The sequence below is a fragment of the Erpetoichthys calabaricus genome, chromosome 13 (genome assembly GCF_900747795.2).
Source record: "Erpetoichthys calabaricus chromosome 13, fErpCal1.3, whole genome shotgun sequence".
In the NCBI taxonomy this organism is placed as follows: domain Eukaryota; kingdom Metazoa; phylum Chordata; class Cladistia; order Polypteriformes; family Polypteridae; genus Erpetoichthys; species Erpetoichthys calabaricus.
In genome coordinates this window covers 53,125,655-53,138,156 of record NC_041406.2, presented here as the reverse complement: position 1 = coordinate 53,138,156, position 12,502 = coordinate 53,125,655, and the positions used below count along the sequence as shown (strand labels likewise).

At 43.3% G+C, this 12,502-nt stretch overlaps 1 protein-coding gene across 1 annotated transcript in view; it reads right to left on the bottom strand.

Annotated features, from left to right (window-relative positions):
- Positions 1-1,588: 1,588 nt before the first annotated feature.
- The window catches only part of gsdmea (gasdermin Ea), a 58,882-nt gene continuing 47,968 nt past the window's right edge, over positions 1,589-12,502 (bottom strand). Inside the window, exon 10 of the mRNA XM_028818271.2 lies at positions 1,589-2,653. Within this exon, the coding sequence (XP_028674104.2) occupies positions 2,423-2,653 (231 nt within the window). The 3' untranslated portion in view covers positions 1,589-2,422. The remainder of the gene's footprint in view (positions 2,654-12,502) is intronic.

The following is a 12,502-nucleotide window of genomic DNA, read 5'->3' as shown; positions in this document are numbered from 1 at the left end:
AATGGGTTCATTTATCTGAAGCTCCAACACTCAGAAAAAGCAATTTGGATTTCCTACAGGCTGTGAAGTTTAGCTGGGCCAGCATTCATTGGTTTGTTAAATGCTGCTGACTAGCTATCCAAACCTCGGTGGGAAAATACTGTAAGCTGCCATTAACCTCCTTAGCATTATGTTTACCCCCAAAAAATGAAACAAAAATGTTGAATTTTCTTAACAAGAAAAAATGTTATTACTTGTAACAGAAACCTGTAAATACCAAAACATGAACATAAATACTGAAGGAAATGAACGTCTGGTGTCCACCACTGTACTGATGCAGATTTAGTAAAGGGTGGCGCAGGGAAGTGGGAAATTTTTAATTGATGTTAAATGGTTGAATAAACACGTTACAAAATACATTTAATGATGAAATGTACTGTACAGGATATGCAGTTAATGACAGTAATCACTATTCATTGTATGTTTGGAAGGAAACATCATGAAGGTGTCCATTTCTCCGTACACATTCTGACAGCCTGTTGTGGAAATTCTGCATTGCTTGATGCCATTGATTTCCTCTTCAGTCCTCCTTTCTAGTTCAGCAATGGTTGCAGGTCGTGTGCGGTACACTTGGCTTTTAAGATGTCCCCACAGAAAAAAATCACAAACAGTGAGATCTGGGGATTTCAAGACACCACGGAATGCCACCGTTGCTTGAAATGACGCGCTTTACAAACAATCGTCGAATAGCTGCCATCGACTGTAGCGCAGGATCAGAAGTGGCTCCACCTGGGGACTTTTTTTTAAGGCTGAACCCATTTCTTTGAAATTACACACCCATGTTGTAATCGCATGAGCAGATGGGATATGATCATGACGTCCTAACTGGTAATGACGCTGAAATTCCCTTTGCGCAGCTGTCACACTATCACCATTCTTATTGAAGGCTTTCACAGCAAATGCTCATTGCGCACCTCTCCACTGCTCCATTATATTCAATGGCAAGGGGTTCGAAATGAGGTTGTTTTCGTCCCAAACTACTGCCGACGCCCCAGGGTCGCCAACATGTAGTTCCAAAATATCCCATTTCCCTGCGCCACCCTGTACACGTCCTTCATGTGACATGTTTTGAAAGAGTCGCCAATGCACAGCCCAACGTCACAATCGAGACTGTACCAGCATGTTTTCCTGTGTACTTTTCTTATACTTTTTTCGGGTTGCTTATACTTGAGAGGGTAGAATGTCACTGCCTGATCTGCACAATGGACGCCACCTATTGTGTTATTATAGGCTGCCAAAGCACAAGGCTTAGTGACTTCCACATTCCTCCTGACACGAACATTGGCGGTGGACGCTTTGTGAACGGTGCTCAGGAGGTTAACGTCTTTCTTGTCCTTCCATTTGATCATAATCTCCTTGCCTTTCTGTCACGCAGCTACTATCGCACCATGAGGAAACTTCATGCAACTAAATTTACTGGGCATATCACGGCGGCTCAATGGCACAGCGCTGTAGGCATCACTTTCACTATTGTAATCACTCGCTTCAAGCAACAGTTCAGTCTCAGTTTGAGCCAAACTGCCTTTATATAAGGCTTTTCATTGGCAGCTCCAGCAGATTCATGAATATTAGTAAGTTACTTTAGTGTTATCATAAAGTGCCAGAAAGCATACAAATGTTCATGTTTTGGTTTTTTTTTTACAGCATGATGTTATTTCCCCCACTAGATGGCAGCAAAATATGATCCCAAGTGTTATTTGTGCTTAGCACTGTAAAGCGGATCGTTAAACGTCACCCAGAGTCTGACTCTGGTTTAACGGTAATTGTATAGACTTCCGAGTCACACTCGAGGTTAACGCATTTCATTTGCTTCACTAAGCTGCGTCATTTTCAGCCATTTTTTAACACCTGAGATAAGAATCGGGTCTCAAATTGAATTCCAGGTTTGGTTGGTACAGTAAGTCGCACTTCCTTCTTAGGTTTGCTTTATCTAAGGGGATGCTTGGTGAAGACCTTCCTGGTCTGGTTTTTGACTGAGGACGCTGAGCTCCAGTTTCCCATGAATCTGCGCTGGATTTAACTGGTAAGTAATCACATGAACTATCAAGGGATATAAGAAAGAATCATTTGTAGAAGTGCACCAACTTTCAAGATATTCAGCATCTCCATTGAGATTTAAAAAGAAAACAAGCTATATTGTGCGATGAGAGATGCTGTTTGCAACATTTCAAAAACATTTAGAAAATAATTTTCCAGTCACTCATTCCCTTTCTTAATTTTAGTAATACTGTGTTTTGTAAAAAAAAAAAAAAAAAATGTTATCACGTGCCCTGAGCTTAAGCCACACTAGTTAGGTATTTGACCTGCTGTTTTTAAGCAAGGAGCTGTGTGAAGTGGAATGAATTTGTTCTTGTTTGAGTCTTTCAGATGTTTGCGTGAGACTTCAGCTCCTGGCACTCAGTACAGCCAGGCCATCGAGAACTAAACACAGAAGGAACGGAAGATGTCCTGGCTGCTGTCCTGCTGTTGCCTTTATGGTAGAGTCGGCTGCTTGTAGATTGATGTTTGATGAGGCGAAGAGGCTTTGAGCTTTGAGGAATGTCTTCTCGCTGGCAAGGCATGACAGGGACTCCTCATCCAGCGAGGCCTTGCCATTGTGTATGATGTGACTCATCTGTAATAAAAAAAAAAAAAAAAAAGATACGTTAAAAATGGAAGTGCGAGATTTTCACACAAGAAGCAAACGTCGGCCGTTAAGGATGTTAATATCAGCTACGGAAAGATTCATTTTTTGATAAAGGTCTCGTCTGGGCGGCACGGTGGCGCAGTGGTAGCGCTGCTGCCTCGCAGTTAGGAGACCCGGGTTCGCTTCCCGGGTCCTCCCTGCGTGGAGTTTGCATGTTCTCCCCGTGTCTGCGTGGGTTTCCTCCGGGCGCTCCGGTTTCCTCCCACAGTCCAAAGACATGCAGGTTAGGTGGATTGGTGATTCTAAATTGGCCCTAGTGTGTGCTTGGTGTGTGGGTGTGTGTGTCCTGCAGTGGGTTGGCACCCTGCCCGGGATTGGTTCCCTGCCTTGTGCCCTGTGTTGGCTGGGATTGGCTCCAGCAGACCCCCGTGACCCTGTGTTCGGATTCAGCGGGTTGGAAAATGGATGGATGGAAGGTCTCGTCTGCATGATTTGCAAATCTGTAGCATTTTACCATTTTTATATTTCATTCATTAAATATTCTGTCCATTTATCCACATCAGTCATTCACTGTGCCATCACTTCATTACCACTCAAGAAGATCTTCTATTCCATGTATTTCTTTTTATCGCTAGAATTTTATTTATTTTATCCTGAGAGTAGAGCAACCCTTTAAGAACAAAACATCCCACCCAAATTTTAGTCATTTTCTGTTCAGCCTGCTGTTTGTGCCAGGGGTGTTTTGTTTCTTCTGATGATTAACTAGTGGGGTGAAATGTGTGCACAGAATATCTTCAGTCTTCCACTGGTTTTCCAATTTACTCATAATAAGTGGACTCCGTGCATTGTGTCTTTTCACACCGTTTCTTTTTTTTCTTCACTTTCTGTAAATCTCTCCTCTCCATGCCAACATCTCCTACGTTCTGACCAGCTGTGCACAGCAGCCTGCTCTTTACCTTCATGCATTGTGTCCCACTGGATGTTGTGGTCCATACCAGCGGCAGCAGCCTCTCTAACCCAAAGCCCACCCAGAGTGTGGAGCTCCTCACCCTACTATCCGTTTTAGTCGCATGTCCTCTTGCAGTGTAAAGAGATGTTGGTATGTGGACCGAGGTCTTCAAACTCTTCCGGTGTCACTGCATGCACAGTGTCGCTTTTGTGCCTGGGATGGTTTAAGCTCATTAAGAAAATGGAGGTGGATTACAGGGAATTAAAATGACTTCTAATCAGAAATAAGAGACCAGCTTACTGCAATAAAGCATCCTGTCAGCACTCCAGCTAGTGCGGCTTAACACGCACCAGAACCCGACGCCAAAGGCCCACCGTAAAGTGTAAACACAACGCTCTTGAGTACATTCACTTCATAATCATGAAGACGCTGTGCCCTTTATACCATCTGTGTCGGGGGCTCCCAGCTAGTCTGTATGGCACCATATGACGCATTAAACTGGGCCGTGTAATCTGTTATACATACTTTGATTTTTTTTTTTTTTTGGCAATAAAATTTTTATTAAAAATATTGAATTTATACAATATCAGAAAGTGAGTAAAACTGTTTTTATTAAAAAACAGAAAGAAAATACCGCCCTGCCCCCCAAGCCTTGAGAAGTGGTGAACCCTTCTTGAAGGAACACAAATAAATAAAACAAAATGGACAGTGGAACAACAGTTGGCCAGCAGGTAGAGGAAACTGAAGCGCAAGGAAAGTGTATCATGGGCCACTGCCATCCAGCGCCTGAACCACACTAAGCCATCTCTGAACTGTAGGGCTGGATGAGCTGCTAATCCACTATGCAGAAAGTTCTAAGAGGACCAAGTTAAAGAACAATGACACAAAGAGACACAGGCGACGATCTCCAATGACAGGCCAGCAACGGTTTTGCAGCAATAGTTGCTCAAGTGATTACGTTCTGCTGCAATGCAGAAAGGGAAAGTGTTGGAGAAATCCGAGAGGAGAATCTGAGGAGACAGGGAACCTGCACAGAGAGAACGGAGGAGAGAGCTTTTGCTACATAAGACCAAATAGAAGCAACTTTGGGATACTGCGAGAACTTCTGCGAGAAAGTGTTTAAAGAGCAGAGATGACCAAGTAGGTCCGGAGGCAAGCCTAATTTTGCAATGAGTGTGCTGGTGATTGGAGTTTTTGGATGACGTTTTCACGTTTATTGGAAGACTTGCACAGCATGGAATAGAGAGAGGATACAGGTTTGGATTCAGGTGAGAAGGAAACCACAAAAGTGTAAAGTGGGTGACGGGGAGAGGAGAAGTGAGAGAAATTCCACATGTTCTAAGCACAGATCACAGCTGGAGAGAAAAGAAAAAGGAGGGAGCAGGAACAGCAAACTTGGACTGCGAGGATTGGAACAACTTGACTCCAGAATCATTTAAGATGTATCTAAATGTACAAATACTCCTTATAGACCACTTTTGAAAAGCAATTGGCTTACCACTTATGTTCTGTGCTGGGTTGCGGTAGTAGTCCCAATAAGTTTCTAACTTGATGCCATGTCTAGAGAGCATAACATATATTGGGTCCAAGAAACCCATTATGTTTTACAGGGTCTCCTGGAGTACCATAAAAAAAAGATTTTATTTTAGACCAAAACTTAAGAGGTGGAGATAGAGGGAGTATGAAGCTTACATAATTATCCATCCATCCATCCATCCATTGTCTCCCGCTTATCCGAGGTCGGGTCGCGGGGGCAGCAGCTTGAGCAGAGATGCCCAGACTTCCCTCTCCCCGGCCACTTCTTCTAGCTCTTTCGGGAAAATCCCAAGGCGTTCCCAGGCCAGTCGAGAGACATAGTCCCTCCAGCGTGTCCTGGGTCTTCCCCGGGGCCGCCTCCTGGTTAGACGTGCCCGGAACACCTCACCAGGGAGGCGTCCAGGAGGCATCCTGATCAGATGCCCGAGCCACCTTATCTGACTCCTCTCGATGCGGAGGAGCAGCGGCTCTACTCTGAGCCCCTCCCGGATGACTGAGCTTCTCACCCTATCTTTAAGGGAAAGCCCAGACACCCTGCGGAGGAAACTCATTTCAGCCACTTGCATTCGCAATCTCGTTCTTTCAGTCACTACCCATAGCTCATGATCATAGGTGAGGGTACGAACGTAGATCGACTGGTAAATTGAGAGCTTTGCCTTATGGCTCAGCTCCTTTTTCACCACGACAGACCGATGCAGCGCCCGCATCACTGCGGACGCCGCACCGATCCGCCTGTTGATCTCACGCTCCATTCTTCCCTCACTCGTGAACAAGACCCCGAGATACTTGAACTCCTCCACTTGGGGCAGGATCTCGCTACCAACCCTGAGAGGGCACTCCACCCTTTTCCGGCTGAGGACCATGGTCTCGGATTTGGAGGTGCTGATTCTCATCCCAGCCGCTTCACACTCGGCTGCGAACCGATCCAGAGAGAGCTGAAGATCACGGCCTGATGAAGCAAACAGGACAACATCATCTGCAAAAAGCAGTGACCCAATCCTGAGCCCACCAAACCGGACCCCCTCAACGCCCTGGCTGCGCCTAGAAATTCTGTCCATAAAAGTTATGAACAGAATCGGTGACAAAGGGCAGCCCTGGCGGAGTCCAACTCTCACTGGAAACGGGTTCGACTTACTGCCGGCAATGCGGACCAAGCTCTGACACCGATCGTACAGGGACCGAACAGCCCTTATCAAGGGGGCCGGTACCCCATACTCTCGGAGTACCCCCCACAGGATTCCCCGAGGGACACGGTCGAATGCCTTTTCCAAGTCCACAAAACACATGTAGACTGGTTGGGCAAACTCCCATGCACCCTCCAGGACCCTGCTAAGGGTATAGAGCTGGTCCACTGTTCTGCGACCAGGACGAAAACCCCACTGTTCCTCCTGAATCCGAGGCTCGACTAGCCGACGGACCCTCCTCTCCAGGACCCCTGAATAGACTTTTCCAGGGAGGCTGAGGAGTGTGATCCGTCTGTAGTTGGAACACACCCTCCGATCCCCTTTCTTAAAGAGGGGGACCACCACCCCAGTCTGCCAATCCAGAGGCACTGTCCCTGATGTCCATGCGATGTTGCAGAGGCGTGTCAACCAAGACAGTCCTACAACATCCAGAGCCTTGAGGAACTCCGGGCGTATCTCATCCACCCCCGGGGCCCTGCCACCAAGGAGTTTTTTGACCACCTCGGTGACCTCAGTCCTAGAGATGGGGGAGCCCACCTCTGAGTCCCCAGGCTCTGCTTCCTCATTGGAAGGCATGTTAATGGGATTGAGTAGGTCTTCGAAGTACTCCCCCCACCGACCCACAACGTCCCGAGTCGAGGTCAGCAGCGCACCATCTCCACCATATACAGTGTTGACACTGCACTGCTTCCCCTTCCTGAGACGCCGGATGGTGGACCAGAATCTCCTCGAAGCCGTCCGAAAGTCGTTCTCCATGGCCTCCCCAAACTCCTCCCATGCCCAAGTTTTTGCCTCAGCAACCACCGAAGCTGCATTCCGCTTGGCCTGCCGGTACCTATCAGCTGCCTCCAGGGTCCCACAGGACAAAAGGGACCGGTAGGACTTACATAATTAATGAAATTTTAAACTGAAAAGATACGGGGAAGGATGACCATGAAGTGATGGAGTCTTCAGAATATGCCTGTAGTTTGAGGATGCAGAGGTGTTCACACCCAGATATCTAAATGCCTCTGCTTGAGATATATTGGGAGGAACAGCCGCCTGACTACACAGTTCATTTAGGGGAAGGAGGGCGGACGTATTCCCGTTGATTTTGTAGCCAAACTCGGCTTCATAGGTATCAAACAGGTTAAGCGTATGGGGTAGGCCTTGTCTGGCTGCTTTGAAAATATGAAACGGGGAACGTCTGAATTAGTAAACAAAATTGAGGATGAATAAAGGGTTTTAATTAAGTTGATGAAGCTTTCCCTAAAGCCCGTTTTACTCAAGGCCTGCCAAAGGAAGCACTAATTCATTCTATCAAAAACCTCCACATCTAAAGAATGTAGTGCAGATGGCTGTGGAAGAGATGGTGCAGCATAACTGACATGAAGAAGGCGCTGTATGTTACCAGTTACACGTTGGGAGTTATGAAACCTGTCTAGTCAGGATGAATTAAATTATGCATCACTGAATGTAGCCAATGAGCAAGTACTTTAGCTAATAGCTTGATGTCTGAGTTTATTAATGAAATTGGCCTATAATTTGCACATTCTGTAGAAGCTTTACCTTGTTTAGGAAGAAGCGAGATCATCGCCATGTTAATAGATGGCAGAATTCAGCATAAGGAAGAGTGAAGCAGACAGCCATTTTCAAAAAGCAGAAAGAATTTCTGGGGGCAACCATTCAGGAGCTGAAGATTTCTGAGAGCTCACCGAGTCCAAGGCCTCCTTCAGTTCATCCTGTGTTAACAGCCTGTCAAGGGTGGAGTCCTCATCCTCGGCGAGACCCAGGAGGCGAATGTGAAAGACAGATACTAAATTCTTGGAGGTGTTTAGCTGTGATTATTGCTGCTTAAGGTGCTGCACCCAATTATTGAAACTATGGGGGCAATTATATTTTAACAAGGGTGGAGGAATACTTATCTCCTTGATTAAAGAAGGCAGTGATTTAAAAACTGCATTGTGTGTTCACTCAGGTTTCCTTTCTGTAATTTTATTTAAAGACCTGATCTTATTTATTTTGTAAAATATACAAAAACAGGATATTATTGAGGGGGCAAATACTTTTTCACATCACTGTGGAACTCAAATGTAACTATGTGCTAAAACAGTAAATAAGTGCAAGTATGATTTATGTGTATAGAGACAGGATAATAGAAACAAACAGCTATTGACTACTGACAGGGATTATCCGACAGCCGATTTACTGTAGTTGCCAGATTCTCATTATAATTTTCCTGAAACAGTTGTCCTCACTTATCTCTTTTATATTTTGTGCGACTGTGTATTTGTTGTAGGGAAAGACTACGCTTATCCCACGGCTTTATGTGCAGCACAAGCTCTCCTCTCTAAACATGTGCCTTCACCACCCCCTAGTGGCTGTTTTCTTGCTTTACACTATCATGATTCCCAGCACAGTCCTCAGGAGAGTGTAACAAGTACAGTGAAGTTGAGTACGCTGGCCGCGACAGACCTCTGCTAAATGAAAACGTCAAGACATGAATGTTAGCTAATGTGCTAATCTTTCTACTCCAGTAACTGCTCTAAATGCTGAAATATTAATCTTTGCATTCAGTTTTTGAGTTCTAGGCTCGATTCCTGGCCTGGACACTGTTAGTGTACATTTTGAACATTCCTCTTTTGTTCATACTCTGGATGGATATAATGATTCTGTTTTCAGAGCAAGAAAACTTGATTAAATATAAAGTGTTTGTAGATGAGGAGCTGATTTGCACTTATTCACTTACACATTCTGGACACTGCTAAAAGTAAAAAGAGTGCATTAGATCACAAAAACATTGAACTGAATGCACATATCTTACTGTTATTATGGAAAATGGAATCTATGTGTTCTGAATCACTCATATTCAAATAAGTGATTCTAAATAAATAAAATATGTTCAGGTACAGATTTGATTTTTCTGTTACAGTATTTGAGCTACATTGTCTTTTCTAATTACTGTACATAAATGTGGATGGGCTTTTTCCTGTTTTTACTTAAAAATCAGGAATGTGAAACTTCTGGATTCTGGCACATTCATGTTTCCCACCTCCATTTGGAATACATTATCATGGCCAAATTTAAAGATGAAGTTCATATATGATTGAGACAATGTCACACAATTGTCATGCATAAATCATGAAAAACAATAAAATTGTTTAAACTCCTCAACAATTCAAGACGTATAGCTAACCACAGGTTAGAGGACCCCTGTAAGCAGTGACAGTTACTTTACAGCATTGAGCCAAGTGGCGTTATACTGCTGAGAAAGTTTTAATACAACATATTCAAAGTTCTGTTCGCAGTTAGAAGACACATATTCGGCCTCGCTCTACTAATGGTTTAAATAAGTAAATATTTCAAATTTCATGTTTCCAAGTGAAATAAAATATTTTACAAAAGGTGAGAAAATGTAAGTTTGTTGTTTATGTCTTCATATCTCATTTTTAGTTGTGAGGTTTAAGTGTTAAAGGAAGGCCTATGAACATTTACACAGAATGATCTTTAGGCTCCTGCAGTGCGGCCATATTAGACTGTAGAATGTGCATAGAGTGTTTTGGCTGATCTGAAAGTAGCTGAGGTAATGCGCTTATATATATATATATATATATATATATATATATATATATATATATATATATATATAGATATATATATATATAGATATATATATATATGTATATATATACAGTGCATCCGGAAAGTATTCACAGCGCATCTCTTTTTCCACATTTTGTTATGTTACAGCCTTATTCCAAAATGGATTAAATTCATTTTTTTCCTCAGAATTCTACACACAACACCCCATAATGACAACGTGAAAAAAGTTTACTTGAGGTTTTTGCAAATTTATTAAAAATAAAAAAATTGAGAAAGCACATGTACATAAGTATTCACAGCCTTTGCCCTGAAGGTCGAAATTGAGCTCAGGTGCATCCTGTTTCCCCTGATCATCCTTGAGATGTTTCTGCAGCTTAATTGGAGTCCATCTGTGGTAAATTCAGTTGATTGGACATGATTTGGAAAGGCACACACCTGTCTATATAAGGTCCCACAGTTGACAGTTCATGTCAGAGCACAAACCAAGCATGAAGTCAAAGGAATTGTCTGTAAACCTCCGGGACAGGATTGTCTCGAGGCACAAATCTGGGGAAGGTTACAGAAAAATTTCTGCTGCTTTGAAGGTCCCAATGAGCACAGTGGCCTCCATCATCCGTAAGTGGAAGAAGTTTGAAACCACCAGGACTCTTCCTAGAGCTGGCCGGCCATCTAAACTGAGCGATCGGGGGAGAAGGGCCTTAGTCAAGGAGGTGACCAAGAACCCGATGGTCACTCTGTCAGAGCTCCAGAGGTCCTCTGTGGAGAGAGGAGAACCTTCTAGAAGGACAACCATCTCTGCAGCAATCCACCAATCAGGCCTGTATGGTAGAGTGGCCAGATGGAAGCCACTCCTTAGCAAAAGGCACATGGCAGCCCGCCTGGAGTTTGCCAAAAGGCACCTGAAGGACTCTCAGACCACGAGAAAGAAAATTCTCTGGTTTGATGAGAGAAAGATTGAACTCTTTGGTGTGAATGCCAGGTGTCACGTTTGGAGGAAACCTGGCACCATCCCTACAGTGAAGCATGGTGGTGGCAGCATCATGCTGTGGGGATATTTTTCAGTGGTAGGGACTGGGAGACTAGTCAGGATAAAGGGAAAGATGACTGCAGCAATGTACAGAGACATCCTGGATGAAAACCTGTTCCAGAGCGCTCTTGACCTCAGACTGGGGCAACGGTTCATCTTTCAGCAGGACAACGGCCTGTGAATGTCCTTGAGTGGCCCAGCCAGAGCCCAGACTTCAATCCGATTGAACATCTCTGGAGAGATCTTAAAATGGCTGTGCACCGACGCCTCCCATCCAACCTGATGGAGCTTGAGAGGTGCTGCAAAGAGGAATGGGTGAAACTGGCCAAGGATAGGTGTGCCAAGCTTGTGGCATCATATTCAAAAAGACTTGAGGCTGTAATTGCTGCCAAAGGTACATCGACAAAGTATTGAGCAAAGGCTGTGAATACTTATGTACATGTGCTTTCTCAGTTTTTTTATTTTTAATAAATTTGCAAAAACCTCAAGTAAACTTTTTTCACATTGTCATTATGGGGTGTTGTGTGTAGAATTCTGAGGAAAAAAATGAATTTAATCCATTTTGGAATTAGGCTGTAACATAACAAAATGTGGAAAAAGTGATGCGCTGTGAATACTTTCTGGATGCACTGTATGTATGTATATATATATATATATATATATATATATATATATATATATATATATATATATATATACACACACACATATCTGTTTGGTGTTTTTCCTGACTGTTAATGGACAGTTTGTTAGCAGTGCATCTAAAACTTTATGGAGTGGAAAAAATGAAGCTTAAGCATTATGTCTTAAATATCACAATATTGCTGAATACACCCTGATAATCAAAATACTCCACAGAGAACAGATACAATTCTTAAAGCGTTTAAATGATTGTCCCAAAATTCTTAAACTTGGAGGTAACACAGTTGTGTAAAATAAGCAGACATACTGTATATAAAAATAAATAAATAAATCCCACCAGGCACTGCTGGATTCCCTGCCATAAAGCATGCTCTCTTTTGATATACTTCACTTACTGTATTAGTAAGATCTCAGCATACTCTTCTGCTTTTCTCTGCACCTGAACATATAAACTCACTCAAAATACATAAATGAGGTCCTTTGCCCAGACATGGCCCAGGCCAGTGTACACAAATCCAAACTGCCCCATTGCTGACTGTTTCTTGCATTCATGATGGCACCCTAGTTCAACATACAAGCTAGCAGTGCATGTCTGTCTCTTTCCTAAGTTTCCTTCCCTGATTCACCCAAACCATCTGTTAAAACTGTGCACACTCCTACTATGCTGGTCACACATTACTACACATGGCTGTGGTACCTAACAGTTTAATGGTGACATCATGTAAGTGAAACTGGAAAGTGCAGTTACAGTAGATTCCAAAAGTATTTCAACCCCTTCTCATTTTTCACATTTTGCTATGTTACAGTATTTAAGTTAAATTTTCCTCACGTGAAGCAACATTTAATACCCCAGAATGACAAAGCAAAAACAGAATATAAAAAATTTTCACAAATGTATTTAAAATAAAAAAAAAACC